Source organism: Pleurodeles waltl, chromosome 4_2 (assembly GCF_031143425.1).
Source record: "Pleurodeles waltl isolate 20211129_DDA chromosome 4_2, aPleWal1.hap1.20221129, whole genome shotgun sequence".
Taxonomy (NCBI): domain Eukaryota; kingdom Metazoa; phylum Chordata; class Amphibia; order Caudata; family Salamandridae; genus Pleurodeles; species Pleurodeles waltl.
Window position 1 is genome coordinate 176778686 of NC_090443.1, and position 16621 is coordinate 176795306.

Genomic DNA, 16621 nt, shown 5'->3' on the forward strand with positions numbered 1-16621 from the left:
TATTGGCTTTGCCAACGCTTGACAAAATTTGATGTTCAATTTACATTTAGTTGAGACTCAGTCTTATCACCTGTAGTAGCTCCAGCTGAAGAGAACGCTTAAACAAAGGGTCCTTTCAGTCTCTTGATAACACACAGCCCTCCCGGACTCTCCCCCAAAGTGCGAAAGAAGGCAATCACAAAGCAGGAACTATTAATTTGAATGGCCATTCCTATTGGCAATCTCACACTTCTTAGCTGTATATGTGGACTCCATGTATGCAGCGACATCAGAGTGAGTTTTCCAGCAACAAATCCTTGTTCTGATTTCATCTGTGGCACCTCTCTACCAGTGTTGAAGTGCAGATGCACATAGTTTTTAAATCTGCACACGTTGCAAATTATAGCTGTTACACGATTACAGATTATAAAACTACTTCAGTTTTAAATAAAGTAATCTTGTGCTGCATGCTTCTAAGATTCAAATCAGCAAAGTAATCTTTGGTGACATCACTGAACAGGGACTTTCAAGATTTCCTCATCTAGCATAACCCAGCCCAGAAAAAAGCAAAAAAAAGTGATTTAGCAAATTTGTATAATTTCTCACAATGGAAAATGCGAGACAGAGCAAGAAGTGAACGATCAGAAAAGGTATCTGGTGCGGTGGAGATTACCTGCCACTAACAAGAGAGGTTGACTGTCCCGTGGCATCCCAGTCCTCAGTGCAGGGTCTCGCGGTGGTGGCAATATCGGAAGCCTACACTCTGATTGACAGCTAGACTATATTTAGTAGTTGTGGTCCCCCTGATCACGAATCTCACAGCCCAGGAGACAAAAGGGTGGATACAGCACTGCCTATGTGGCGAGGAAATGGTGCAAAGGCATTTACTATGCAACCCTTAATCCCTCAAACGTTATCCAAAGTCTTTCACCATATCCCCACCTTACGTTCCCATGGATAACTTCAAAACCATGCAGAGTGATACATTCAGCTCTATGTAATGGTCTGAAATCCATAGTCTTGTGAAGTTTATATAGATATGCTTACTCAGTATGCATGCTGCATATGTGAAACCGTAAACTGCTTATATGCGGTATGAAAACATGCTTGAGTAAAAAAGCTCTCCCACCCACTGGATCTTGTTTGCTCTACATACGACTGAAAACAAAGAACTGACATGTTTTAGACTATCCCCTCTTCTTGCCTGCTTTTTAGATAGGAGTGATATGGAAAATACCCTGTTTTATATACAGGACATGCCACTCCTGCAAAGGACTGGACCTAAGACCATCACCAGTGACAATAAACTCGGCTCATAAAGCATCAGCCAACATCAGGCAAGAACCTTCAGTGGCCGATCCCAAATGCATCACCAAATTCAGATACAAATCAAAAACCACTACTCTGCGGTTGACAAAGCCTTCCAGGAGGGCAGCATAAATGAGAATGGATACACAGTATTATCCCTGACAGAGTCCATCCAGCCCTTGTTTGGCTGGGCACGTGGGCAATGTTAAATATTTGCAGACTGCATACCCTGTCTGCAAATGCCCTTCTGAAGAGGCCAAAACGCGCTTCATACACACAAAAAAGGAAGAATTGCCCGAATGTAGCCAAGGATCCAACGTGACTCACCCAGTCGAGGATCAGGATCTTGCTGACGTTCAATTTCTGCTGCAAGCGTCTGGCAGCGATTGCCACAGAGTTAAAGAAGCAGAAGCCCCTGTGTACAGACAACAGATATTTTTCAGACATATACACTTCAATGACTCAACACAATGCACATTGAAGCAAAGAAAACTGCAAGTCCATTTTTCTGGGCCCTGGGGTGACCAGTGGTCACTGAGCAGCATTCACAGTGTGCTCTGTCTTTTACCACCGGTGCCACACCAACTTAGTCTCTTTCGTTCTACACTGAGATTATCACATTGGGGCACTTCATCTTGCAAGGGTAGTGATTGTGAACAATGACAGGTCACTACAGGAGAAGGTGGAAGGGCTATTATTCGCCCTCACATGGAAGGGCCTAAAAACATTCAGCAGAGAAGCTCAACAAGTGATGACACGAGATCCTACGCTGGGCTCCGGGCGGTATGTCAAGACATTAAACTGTTGAGTAGTACTGGCGAGGTGGTTTGACTGCAGCCTTTATTAACATAAAGATCGATAATTGTAACACGGATATAATACTTATAAATATATGTTTTCCATAAGGGTTAATTTCCATATGAACTATTCATCAATTGAAACAGCGTCTTCCCTAATCAACTCACACTTTGCACTTATACTGGTAATTGCATGCAGAGAATAAAATGCAAGAATGGACCTAAAGATGCATTTGCGGGACAAAAAAATAGTAGACTTCCACTCAGAGGATTACCTTGTCTTTTAATAACAGGTAAACACGTGCAGTAGCCATGTATATGCTTCTTTCTAACATGGGGATGTTTAGTGAGGCAAAGCCGGGTGATAAACCCCCAAACGCCATATGGCACGTAATCCTTCTAGGCTGGATTATGCTTTTGTCACTGGAGAGAGTTTCCATCTTGTAATTGAATTTAAAGAAAACCCTTGAAGTGAGTCATCACATGCATCAACCCGTTGTATTAAGACCAGAGACAAAATGTGCACTGGGAGAAAGATCCGATGAAAAATAATAAACGAATAGTGATTTCCTAGAGAAGCACATGAACATGTTATACAGCATATTATGACTTCAGACAGGCCTTTATTGACCTATTATTCAGAAAAAAAACTGTGGGGATATTATCTATTTTGTAAAAAATATGTCTTTAATAGTTTGAGTTATAAGAACAGTAGCAATATCAAGTAGAATATCTTTAAGTTGCGTCTATAGCGTTTACAGAGATGCACTCTCAGATGCTGGAGCAAACAATATTGACCATTACAAGCAGTGATAACATTCGTGATGACTATACACAGGTTCTAGAACTCAGTCTATATATTGCACACATGAAGAAACATGGACTCAACTATCTTCATTAGAACAACATAGCCATGGCATGGCATCACTCGCACCGAAGCGAGGGAGTAAAAGGAGGGAGGGCAGCGATGGGCGGGGGAGTGGCAGAGGGGTAGGTCGTTATTAATACCGAGCCTGCAGTCTGGAGTGTGTGCCTCCCGTCTACTGAAAGGGAGTGGGCTTCAGTGCCTTGGAGTCGGGAATAGAACTTCAAGTGCTCAGGGTGGACTGTCGTCGGGCCTAGCCTTGTGCCAATCCGGGGGGGTGGGGGGGGGCTTCAAGTGCTCAGGGTGGACTGTCGTCGGGCCTAGCCTTGTGCCAATCCGGGGGGGTGGGGGGGGGGGGGGCTTCAAGTGCTCAGGGTGGACTGTCGTCGGGCCTAGCCTTGTGCCAATCCGGGGGGGGTGGGGGGGGGAGCTTCAAGTGCTCAGGGTGGACTGTCGTCGGGCCTAGCCTTGTGCCAATCGGGGGGGGGGGGGGGGGGGGGGGGGGGGGAGGGTTCGGCTGCTCGGCAATTATGCCGGCCATACATCTGTCAGCCACAGTCGAGTGGAGTGAGCTGATTTCCAGCCCATAACAATCCTATGCTTAGACAGAGCCAAGGCTAAGCCGATGAATTTATGAATAGGCTTAAGCGCCGCAGAGCGAGACGTGACGCCCCATAAACAGCCTAGTCCTTTCCTCTGGACCAGCAAGTCCGAAGCCTCCGAGAGGAACCCCAGTATCACATCCCAGCAGGCAACTCATTGTGGGCATGTCCAGACCACGTGTATGAAATCTGCGGCAGTGGCCTGGCAGCGCGGAAAGGTGTTGGGCACCACAGGGTACATAGTGGCAGCCACTCCCGAGTGAGGTAGTTTTGTTGAAGATAGTTGAACTGTATGTATTTTAGTCTAGCGTTTGTGGAGATAAGTCATGGCTACTGTATGTCACACTATGATACCGGGTGTGACCTCCTATAAAAGCCTGACCTGGAAAGTGAGAGGATTGGGCACATTCCACAAAAGGACATTGAATACTAGCCCCAGTTACATAGGAGACAAGCACATACAGTTTATTTACAGGATACAACACCTCCTGCATCTGAAGTGCAAATGTTACAGAAAAGGTGGAGAGGCCAACTTTTTCATACGTCTTATTAGGCCTCTGTCCAGAGAGTTGCAATTCTGGCTCAGCGCAGCAGTCCTCTTCACAGCACAAGAGTTGCGCATAAATATGCAGGGCAGATATGTTCTAGTTAAGAGCACACTAGATGGGGAACCTTTTGGTACTAGGCTGATTGTATGCACTGGTCGTATAGGTGTTCCTGGATGCCTGTGCTATGTGCACAAGGATGTTCCTGCCACCATGTAGCACCTTCTCAATCAAGCCTAGCAGCCATGGCAGCACCCGGGACGGCGTAGATCCACCAAACCAATGCCCCAGTTCAGAAATATTTTATCCTGCCAACCAGCGAGTGGGCCACTGCAGTTGAGCTGTGGCATAATAGTAATCGTATTGTGGGGCACCTAGGCCACCTTTGTCTAAGGGAGTGTAAAGCTTGGCGAGCGCCACTCGTCTCCTGCCCTTACCCCATATTAGAGCAGTCAAGGGCAAGCGTAGCTCTAAGAACAATCTACCACGCAGCAAGATGGGGATGGCAAAGAAAAAGTACAGAAGCCGAGGCAATATCAACATCTTGGAGATGGTAATCTGGCCTGCCGGTGAGAGAGGTGGGGATGTTTAAAAAGAAAGAGAGGAAACACCCCAGCCAGGGCCCTGCACGCGTTGCCATCCACAATGTCTTTGTCAGAATGGTTAATACAGCTCCCTAGATACTTAATGGATACTTAAGACCAAAGAAGTGGGGTACTCAGTAGTTCTCTCTACTGAGCCTCAGACAGTATCGTCAAGGGGAATGAATGACACTTGTCCCAGTTCACCTTCAGCCTAGAGGCTTCATCAAACTGACCAAGGAGCTCAATGAGTCTAGGCAGTACTGTAGGGTCATCCCTGAGATACACCAAAGCATCATCAGCGTACAGTGAGTCTGTGCCAGCTGTTGTCTGCTTGAATCCCACATTCCGAGACTCGCATCTGGAGTGTGTATGCAAGAAATTCTATAGCTAGTGCGAAAATTATTGTGGACAAGCGGCAGTCCTGGTGGGTGCCACATTCAATAATGAAGGGGTCTGATATTACATGTCCAGGTTTAACCCATGCAAGTGGGGCATTGTACAATATAGCTATTCATTGGAGAGACTCGGGATTTATTCCACATCTAGCAAGGACCTTGTTAAGGTAATCTCATCCTAAGGTGTCAAACGTCTTCTCTATGGCCAGAAATGCCACCCAGGGGCCTGTTCCCGATGACAGTGCTCAGTCCATCAACACAAACAAAGGGCGTAAGTTCAGGAACATGTTACTGACAGGTATAAACCCGTTCTGATTGGGATGTATTTCATGCTGAGCTATATGTATCAGTCTTCTGGCCAACACTTTTCCAGGATCTGATAGTCCGAGTTTAGTAAGGAGAGGGGGGTGATATGATCCGAGCTGGTGGGTGTCCTTATCTGGTTTGGGCAGAACCAGTAGTACTACCTCCCAGAACGAAGAAGGAAGAGTACAAACTACATAGGCCGATTTGAAGAATTTCAAAAGTTGAAGAGTGACCTGGGAGTTAAAAGCGGGATAGAACTCGATCAGTCAGTAATCGACCCCTGCGGTCTTGCCCTGTGCAATCTGCTTAACCACTTCAGAAATTTCATCTACAGATAAGGATGCTTCCCAGTCTGCCCGTTGAGAGGTCAGCAACTGTGGAAGACGTACTTCGTCCAGGAACGGCCTAGTCAAAGCTGGATCCGCCAGCTGCAGGGTTGCATACAGCTTGGCATAGTATGAGTGAAAGACATTATTAATAGCATCTTGAGTACTGTGTAGAAGACCTGTCTCATTGAGGATGGCTATAGTTGGGGTCCTAAAAGATGTGGAGCGAAGGAGTTGGCTCAAGGGCGTGCCCACTTATTCACCTTCCACATGCTTTCTCGTCAAGTACTCTCTGTAATCTGCTTTGCCCAATGCCTCAAGTGTCATTTGGTGTTCAAGAATCAATCATGCCAGCGAGGCAGTGGCTGTGCGGTCTGTGGGCTACATCTGCTCATATAGCCACATTTCCATTGTAATGTGGTAAATTCACTGCGCAGGGCTAGTTTGGTGCCATGTATAATCTTAATTGTATGCCCGCGGAGGACAGTTTTAAATGCATCCCACTCTATGAAAGTATTTTGATTCCATGCCTTCATTGTCCTTAAAAGAAGAGGTAATATGGTCGGATAAAGTGGCGTGAAACACTATCTTGCGAGGCATCCGTGGGTAGCCACCATGTGGGTATACATGGGCAGCCCTGTCCCCAAGTCAACTGAAGCTGTAAGGGGCAGTGATCTGATGTGGTGCGCCCTAGGAACCAGTGGGCACAAACGTATAAGGGCTAGATCAGGAACACAGTTAAAATCCCCATCCTAACAGCAAAGGTCCAGCATGTCTTGTAGTAGTGCAGGGGTGAGGGAACGTAGGAATATGGTCTGATTTGTGTTGGGGGCAAAGAGCAATATGAAAGCCATAGGGAGTCCATGTAGTGTCACATACAGGATCACATATTGTCCTTCAGGGTCAGTTCTCGTGTGCAACACCTCCAGAAAAGGTCACCTCTATTAGGTGTACACAGTCCCCACAAGGGTACCTCGCCAGCGCTTACATACATGCTTTCTTAGGCTAGAGCGGTAAGACGTGTCTCCTGGAAAGGTGCTTAATGGATCTTCGGCTGCGCAAATATTGATGCAACCTGTATCTCTTGACATAACTAGCTAGCCTCTAACATTCCAAGACAGGATCAGGTATTGAGTCCCAGCCATGTCCTCTGTAGTTGAGAATGAACGATAAGCAAGGAGCAAAGGCCCTTCACAACCCCTTGACATTTCCTTACCCACTATACAAAAATCTCCTATGCTCCAATAGAACATATGTCTCTGAAATTAAACAAACTAAGAGTGATCCTCATAGACCCCTTTCCAGACTGGTCCACTAAAGGGTGCCTGGCCAATAGCACTGTGATGCAGTTCAGAACAAAGGTGAATAACAGTCAATTACACTATTGCTAACCAGATGTGGGGAAGTGGCAGTATGTTAATAACCACAGTCTTGTGGAAAGTTGCTTGCAAACCTCAGCCAACATATCAGTAGTTCACCCATCCCAGCTATCATAGTACTGACAGTAGTGCAGGGAGAGACAGATGTGACCCAGGCTGATATATGCAGTCATACCATATCTTCAGCAGTCTGAGGGGTGACCACCGCACCCCCCCAGCAATGAGTCCACCAGTGCCAGGTCCAGGTCCTGTGGCCCGATGTCACGTTTCTCCATCACTGATGGAAGGGGTCACCATGTGTTGTCGCTCTTCCGCAACCACTTGGGCCCTTTTTATTGCGGCCTGCTCCCTTATTGGGCCCATCACACTGTTTCTCCTAATGAGGGTCACAATGTTTCTGCATTTTCCTCCTGGTGCAGAGGTCTGTTGTCTCAGTAAGGGGGATTGCAAGACCCTTGCGTTCCACCCATGCCGAGGCCTCCTCAGGAGTTGCCCAGAATGTTGTGCTATCACCATGCCATGTACTATCCTGAGTGTGGCGGCAAACTGTAGAACATATTTGATGTTGTGTTCTCAGATCATTTTTCACCAGGAAGGACGACCTGCAGTGTTGCACCTCCATGGTGTAGTCTGAGGAAATGTTGACTTGGGAGTTCCCAACCATCCACACGCCCTTCACAGGAGTGACTTGGAGGATGTGATCTCTGTCTCTGTAGTTAAAGAGATGGGCAACCACTGGCCAAACGGAGGCTCCCAATGGAGGCAGTCTACCCAGGACCCTGTGGTCGCGTTCCACGGAGAAGAAGGTTGAGTACTTGCCCTCCAGGATCGTGGTTGTGAACCAATCCTCCAGGTACAGTGCCATACCAGGGCCTTCAGCTTGCTCCGAGAGCCCACGATTCTCACATTATTGCATCGGGACCTGCCTTCCTGATCATCAGCCCGTTTCCTGAGGTAATCAACCTCTTCTTACAATGCCTTAAGACGTGCACCAGTATCCACAACTGTTGGTCGGAGGGTGGCCAGAGCGGATTCTGCATTTTCTATTCGCTCCTTCAACTTTTAGTGGTCTTCCCTTATGAGGCCCATATCGATCCTCATGGTGTCAATCTTTGGCTCGAGTACCGCACAGCACAAAGGATTTCTTTCAACCTGCAGTAGTTGGCTGCCAGTGTGCTCTTGAGCATCCCTTCAGCTGGGGGTGATGATTCTTCCTCCATCCCGCTCTCCTGGGCAGTATGTGCCCCACCACTGCCCTGTCTTGCTTTGTGGACACAAGGACAGTTCTTAGCTCGGACTATGGTTGATTGGAGGTAGTTTGGAAGGCTCCTTCCTCTCTGTCTCGCAGGGGGCACTCGTGCGTGCCATTCACCAGGGTATATAGGCTAGACATGGCGGGAGGGAGGGGGAACATGTGGGTGACCCGCAATACTTCGGTTCCTCCAGAAATCTGACACCCAGCCACCCAGCTACATCTTGTCAGGGTCACAGTACACCACTTCAAGGCAGCAGGTGTTCAGTCTGGCTATGGGCAGCAGCGGTGGTGGTGGGAGGGGTTAGTAAGTGAGTCGGTTGCTTGTGCGACATTACTTCATTGCCCCATTCCCGCTCAGGTGTCTCCACGTAGGTGTTGAGTGGCTTAGAGGGGAGCCCTGTCCCATTGGTTTCTGTTTGTGGGGTATCAAATCCCAGCACAGACGTTCGATCACTGGTTACAATCAAGAGGCCCCAAGGAGCTCAGGTGGCCTATTGTGTGGTAAAGTTCCAAGCCTTAGGAAGAGGTGAACACTGTGCTTTTTTCTACTTCTCAGGCCGCCACAGCCCCTTAAAGAGCCAGTATGTGTATCAGCTGGGCCCCCAGTTGTTTTACTCACCGGATGTCATGTTAGTTACCACACCAGGCGGATGCGTCGTCGCAGCCGCCCGTATCATTGAGAAACATAAAATGCAGGCACCATTGTCTCTGTGATGGTAGCAGTCCATGGTGCATCCGGGTGGAAAGTTAGATATGCTCAAGGGTTAACTGGCCACTCATCGCTCCCCCTCAGGATTATCTGGGAGAGTCTCAAGGGAGGTTCTCTCCTTCCCGGGGGCCCTCGGAGGATGCTTGATGTGCGGCAGCTTAGCCAAGACGCAGCCCAGCAGCACGCTGCCGCCAAGGTGAAAGGTGCAGGCCCAGTCAAGCCATTTGCGACCGCAAAAATGCATTTTGGTATGTATTAATTTCAATTTTTGATTCAATAACGTTACCGAACCGCAGTTTGGAATTGCTAATACATACTGATTCGGTATTAGGAAGGGGCATGTTGAGGGCGTCACTTCCTAATCCCGAATCACAGCGGTATGTAGGAATGCTTTGTGACCGAAATGCGGTTGCGAAACATTCGCATTTTACCACCTACTTCAAGTAGGTAGTAACCCATTTGCAAATGGGAAGGGGTCCCTAAAGGATCCCTTCCCCCTTGTGAATGGTAGCAAAAACGTTTTTTTGGAGCAGGCAATTGCCCCAAGGACCACTGCCTACTCTTAAAAATTGAAAAGAAAACTTTTAATTTTTCTTTTTTTTAAATGCAGCCCGTTTTCCTTTAAGGAAAATGGGCTGCATTAAAAAAAAAAAAAATGCTTTATTTAAAAGCAATCACACACATGGTGGTCTGCTGACCCCAGCAGGCCACCATCCCTGTAATTTTGGCATTTCCTAATGGGTCGCAAATTGTGACCTACCTCATGAATATTAATGAGGTAGGTTGATTTGCGACCCATTAGGAAATGCTAACTGAAACTCATGGAGTTTCGTACATTAGAATAGCAATTACCTTATTGTGATTCGCAGATAATCACAATTAAGTAATAGCTACGTCTAATAATGATACATATGGCCCTTAATCAAAAGATAAGTACACAGGACGAGAATCTCTGCTTGTAATTGGCAACTACGGTCAAGGCCAAAGGCAGAAGATACAATATTGCTGTTTAATGTAAAAGTAGACTGTATTTGAATGTAGTAGGTAGTGAGACAAATGTTCATGCATGGTCAAAGCCTTATGGACATCCATTTGAAAGTTCTAAAACGGTCACAACACTGGGGCTAGAGAGTGGACTCTGTGGACATTTATCTTACTTTCAGTGACTATAAATTTACGTGATGCATTCAATCGCTACCAACTGGGGAAATTTGTCTACTCGAGCCTCATCTGTAGCTCTGTATATACGCATCCCTCTCTGCTTGTCATTTTGGTGTTCCAGTGTGAGATAACCGATCTACTGACATGACTGCAGTAACACAAATCTTTCGTCCCCATTTTGCTGTAAACGGGGTTGCTAGAGATACATGCATTGATATTCAGGTTGGGAAAGAAACAAAAATGGAGGTGGTAAATCACAGGAGTGTCAAAAAACAATTATCAATAGTGTGTTCATCTTCAAGTGTTCCTTACATGGCTGTTGTATGGTCTGCATGGTGCCCGGGAGGTCTGACCACAGCAAAACCGTTCTGGAACAAAACAAAATGCAAATAACAATTAGAATAATTCAAAATAATAATTCTGTCAGATGATCTGACGTCCATGTATTACATTACATGCCTGCATACGACTTCAAGAATGGTTTTTAAAAAGAACCAAAATAACATAACGGAACACGTGAGAGCTGCAAGTGTCCGATTTGTCTAGGCCAACTAGAGTTCTCCAGTTCCCTTGCGGGTCTAGTGCTGGGTGTCAGGCAGCTGAGCTCAGCTTCCTGAGGGTAATTAATGAGACCTCTCGCCACGCTGCCTTGCTTGGGTCAAATGTTAAACTAAGCAGTTTAGTGGGCTGATATGCTCCCCTCGAGCTTGTAGTGAAATTAGAGCTTGTGACCACAGACGGCAGTACTTTGGCTCAGCGCGGAGGCCCCTGCCAATCTACTTGAGGTGGTCAAATACGTTTTTTTCCCCGTGTGTCAGCCTTCCTGGAACGTTAAACAAACTTTATAAACAGTAGCCCTAACAGATTGAGAAATGTAGTTTTCTGTCCTGGGGCCCACTTCCGCCCTCTCATAGAGGCTTAACATGAAAGATAAGTTGTTTTGAGCTGTTATGGTTTAAGTTATGACATTCAAGCGTTTACCCTTTTTTGAGACCTTAAACTAGATTTAAAGCATCCCGTAGTCTGAAAATGTAGCCAACACTAGGAAGGAGAATCCGAAACTGAGAACAGGCTTTATTAGGCAGTTCGCCAAATATCTGAGCCATAAGCAGGCTGGGTGATAGGTGATAGTAGCTGAATGTACGTAGATAAACCTAGCAGAGAAGTGTTCTCTTATTGGACATCAGATTCTTCGGATGTAACCTTTCCTTGACCACATGATTTGATGCAAACAATCATTCATGCCATCATCTCAAAAGTAAAAGGCAATCACTGCAACCCTCGACAGTAGGAAGGCATTGCAGAATTTATTTTGAAACCCCATATCATGCCCCCGAATGGAAGCAACCGTACCATCTTCTGTAGGCAATCACTCCATTTAATGTCTTCGGAAACTCACCCGCCCACACACTCATCAGGGAGAACTGTGATAGCTCCATCTCTCACCTGAGGACTTCTACTCTATGATACATGGGACAAAGTCCGAGCTTCCCAATTCTGTAACAAGAAGTGTTTTCACTCAATTGAGACACTGCAAGCCTTCACCCACATGAAGATGTTAAATCACTAAGTCAACCACTCCAGGCTTTTCCCTCAGTTGTAGGAGGCCACCAGTTAGTTTAGATACCTATTCTTAATCTTGAATAACGAAAACACCACGCCATGTGCCATTCATAGGCAACAGACACTTAATTCATCACTCAAGGTCTACATCAATCTTAGAAGATGAAAATTCCTTCTACTGACTGTAGAGTGGTTTAATTCCATCAGTATCCGGGGACATCCCACAGCACCTTTCTTCACCTGTAGGAAGCTACTCTGCACATGTGATACAATAATTGCAGCTTTTGCCTCTAGAAATATATTTTCCTTCTCAAGAGACAGTGACTGCAGCCCTTACTGAAAGGGAAACACTTCATTACTACTGTAACAAAGCTCTCTAGCCCTTTCCCTCATGTATGGGAATTCGTCAATTACCTATGGAAACTGTGCTTGTTCTCACTAAATTGAGAATGCTACCTCATTCATGGGAGAGAATTTTTAATCCTTCAGGGGAATACAACACTCCACACTGCGGAGAAAAAGCTTCCATCCATTTCCTGCAGAAACCAAAAACTCGAGCGGATGCACAATAGAACATACTAAATCACTCAAATGAGTCAATCAACTAATACCCCCCAATAAAAAGATATTCCATTACCAATAGGAGACAATCAGTTGTATCATCATCAATAAGATGATAAATGGCTTGTAGGCGACAGCCCAATCTGTCCATCAGTTCAGTCACTCAGAGGGATATATTAGTTGTAAGAGATGTCAAACACCACAGTTCCTGTCCAGAGGAACACAAATCTGTCTCTGGTGTAGAAAAAGCAGCCTTGGACGTTCAGAAAGAAACCTGCCCATTTGAAGCACAGCAGGTATACTGCCATTGAAAACAAGAAAAATCCCTAGCGCCCTCAAATCAACAGCAAATCACTGAGGAGCACGCAATGACCACCAAAGAAGACAGACCCATTTTCGACACTAGCACAATGTTAACTTCCGCAAGGACACTCAAGAGAGAGCAAACTTACTTCTGTGCCTTATGTAAACACCTTTGTTGTAGGTTTTTATTCTTACTAAAGTGGGCAGAGAGGGGCAGTACCATGCTCTCAATTTGGTTACCTGGGATAATGACAGAAACGAACCGACTTACTGATTAAAAACCATAAACAGAATCAGGTAAAACTGACTGAAAGAACTTCAGATATTAAAAATGTGATATTCTTTGATGCCTCCGTTAACAGTAGAAGCCTGATAGCTGAAAGGAAGTGAAACAGGATAACAGGGGTGTACTCAACACAAACCTCTGCAGTCTTCACAATGACATTTAATTTGCATGCTAATCAATGAAACAATGAAGAGCAGACCGGTCCTCCTCCAAGGCACACAAATCTCAATCAGCTTCACCATGTTTTACAAACACATCACCACGTGCATGTTTATGTTATGCCTCTTGCATGACCCACAACTCTTAGAAATCAATACCATATTACAAATAACCCCCAACCCCAAACCCATGCCCTAGAAACCTTCACCGTAACAAACAACTCTCTTCTGCCATCATGATGTACACACCCCAGGCACCTTCATATTCACATACAACCCACAGGCACCTTTGCTATGATGACAAGTAATCAGCAGCCTACACCAGGACTAATCCTAGCAACCTTCACAGTACCACACACACCTCTGCTATGATGCTTGCTTCTTAGGTACCTCTACCATGTCCCCCCCAAACCTAAAAGGAACCCACCAGGATCCATCACCCTTAGCTACCTCTACTGTCATGTGGAAATCTGGTGCACCTCCACCAGACACACAACTCACAAGTACCTCCAAAGCAGAGTGAAATCCTGGGACATCTATGCAATGACAGTGGCTCATCAAGTAACTCCACCAAGAACCACAACCCTAAAGAGACTGCAGCACTGCAAGCAAACCTTAGGTTCTTCTACTTCATCACCCATCAGGCACCCCAACCATGGCAAAGACGTCTGAGTGCCATGTCATGTGTGCGTGCGCCATGTCAATCTAGCTGCACTAAGACAGGCAGCCTGCAATGACAGTGTGCCTGTGCTAGGTGACGGGTCCCTGAGATTGGCCTTATACATGCTGCAACCCTAGGTACTAGGGGTACCATTTACTAGAGGTTTACAGAGATGCCAAAGGTATTGCTAATTGGGAACAATTGCACAGTTTAAGGGATAGAGATCTGGCACTGGGGACCTGGACAGCAGGAATCTAGTGCATCAATTACCAGGCAAAAAGTGGGAGTGACCATGTCAAAAAAGGACACGTTCCTTCAGAAGCTGCACATCTTATAAATTACTTACTATCAGTCTTAGCTTCTTTAGCAATCTCATAGTATTTTGCAAGCCTCTGCTGACCTCTTGCTTAAGGATAACCTGTCCGTAAAGACCCAATGAATATTTTCAAGGTGTCCACCCTTGCCTGTTGTGATTTAATTTCCAGTTTTTTTAAATTATATGATGTAGTTAGATATTGCATTTTTGTATCACAGCCGATCAGATTACACTCTTTATTCTTTCAGTTTTGTATGATCTTAATCCTATAATCCATTTCTCAGCCAGGGTTGATGGCCCATTATGGCTAGGGGTGGGTGAAACATTCAGACGGAATTTGTGACATTTCGGCGACTCCGCTTTACTCTTGTAACGCACATTTCAGCTAAATTCTGCTAATCGCCGTGTGATGGAATTGTTTCTAGCCTGTTGCTCCAGGAAGATAAGTTGGCGAGTGAGATTTGGCATACCCTAGCAGGATGTCTGGTTGCTAGGAAGTTGGCTCTGTATATACCATATCAAAGTAAGATATAGTGTGTGCAGAGTCCAGGGTTTCCCCAGAGGCTTAACAGAGGATAAAGTAGATAATACTAATGCTCTCCTTTCTGGTAGTGTGGTCGAGCTGTTAGGCTTATCAGAGGGAAGTGCAAAGCATTTGCTGAACACACACAGAAAATAGAAGAAGCACACTCAATGACTTAACTCCAGACCAATGGTTTTTATATATCAAAAATATATTTTCTTAATTTATTTTTGGAACCACAAGATTCAAGTTGCAGGTAAGTACCTTAAAGGTTTCGTATTTCACACAGGTATCAACAGTACTTTGTTTGAAAAAGGTAAGTAATGCAGTTTTTTAATTATTGGCAATAATCTGTTTTAAAAATGGACACTAAAATTTTCAGAAACAGTTCCTGGGAGGAAGAAATGTTAGGTCGTTTTACAGGTAAGTACAACACTTACAGTTTCAGTCTCCGGGTTTTAGGAAGTCCACCGGCTGGGGTTCAAGTTAACCCCAAACACCCACCACCAGCAACACTGGGCCGGCTGGGTGCAGAGGTCAAAGTTGAGCAAATTTAACATGGGTTCCTGTGGAGACAGGGGGTACTTGGGGTCAAGACTGCCTTCAGGTAAGTACCCGAGGCTTACAGGGCAGACCAGGGTGGATTAGAAGAGCACTGGAAGGGCCACAAGTAGGCACCAAACACACACTCTCAGCAGCACAGGGGTGGCCGGATGCAGGGTGCAAACAGGACGTCGGGTTTCCAATGCTGGTCTATAAGGAGACCCTGGGGGTGACTCAGAGGCAGTTGGCGAGGTCCAAGGGAGTGTCTCAGGCACATCACCGGTCCGACATGGAGAAGGGCCGGCTGCTGAACGTTGAGGCACCGGGAGTCAGTGTAGGAAAGTACCATCTTGCCTGGCATGTTACCCCCAATTTTTACTGTATATATGTTGTTTTAGTTGTATGTGTCACTGGGACCCTGGTAACCCAGGGCCCCAGTGCTCATAAGTGTGCCTGAATGTGTTACCTGTGTAGTGACTAACTGTCTCACTGAGGCTCTGCTAATCAGAACCTCAGTGGTTATGCTCTCTCATTTCTTTCCAAATTGTCACTAACAGGCTAGTGACCAATTTTACCAATTTACATTGGCTTACTGGAACACCCTTATAATTCCCTAGTATATGGTACTGAGGTACCCAGGGTATTGGGGTTCCAGGAGATCCCTATGGGCTGCAGCATTTCTTTTGCCACCCATAGGGAGCTCTGACAGTTCTTACACAGGCCTGCCACTGCAGCCTGAGTGAAATAACATCCACGTTATTTCATAAGCCATTTTACACTGCACTTAAGTAACTTATAAGTCACCTATATGTCTAACCTTTACCTGGTAAAGGTTAGGTGCAAAGTTACTTAGTGTGAGGGCACCCTGGCACTAGCCAAGGTGCCCCCACATTGTTCAGGGCCAATTCCCCGGACTTTGTGAGTGCGGGGACACCATTACACACGTGCACTACATATAGGTCACTACCTATATGTAGCTTCACAATGATAACTCCGAATATGGCCATGTAACATGTCTATGATCATGGAATTGCCCCCTCTATACCATCCTGGCATAGTTGGCACAATCCCATGATCCCAGTGGTCTGTAGCACAGACCCTGGTACTGCCAAACTGCCCTTCCTGGGGTTTCACTGCAGCTGCTGCTGCTGCCAACCCCTCAGACAGGCAGCTGCCCTCCTGGGGTCCAACCAGGCCTGGCCCAGATGGCAGAACAAAGGACTTCCTCTGAGAGAGGGTGTTACACCCTCTCCCTTTGGAAAATGGTGTGAAGGCAGGGGAGGAGTAGCCTCCCCCAGCCTCTGGAAATGCTTTCTTGGGCACAGATGTGCCCAATTCTGCATAAGCCAGTCTACACCGGTTCAGGGGACCCCTTAGCCCTGCTCTGGCGCGAAACTGGACAAAGGAAAGGGGAGTGACCACTCCCCTGACCTGCACCTCCCCTGGGAGGTGTCCAGAGCTCCTCCAGTGTGCTCCAGACCTCTGCCATCTTGGAA

The 16621-nt window shown here is 46.2% G+C and overlaps 1 protein-coding gene across 3 annotated transcripts in view; it reads right to left on the bottom strand.

Moving 5' to 3' along the window:
* Positions 1-16621, bottom strand: part of HDAC7 (histone deacetylase 7) — a 531422-nt gene that overhangs the window by 76835 nt on the left and 437966 nt on the right. For all 3 annotated transcript variants that reach the window (XM_069231044.1, XM_069231043.1, XM_069231042.1), the window contains exons 17-18: positions 10524-10579; positions 1615-1702 (exon numbers count right to left, since the gene is read on the bottom strand). In XM_069231044.1, coding sequence (XP_069087145.1) covers positions 1615-1702; positions 10524-10579 — 144 coding nt within the window. The remainder of the gene's footprint in view (positions 1-1614; positions 1703-10523; positions 10580-16621) is intronic.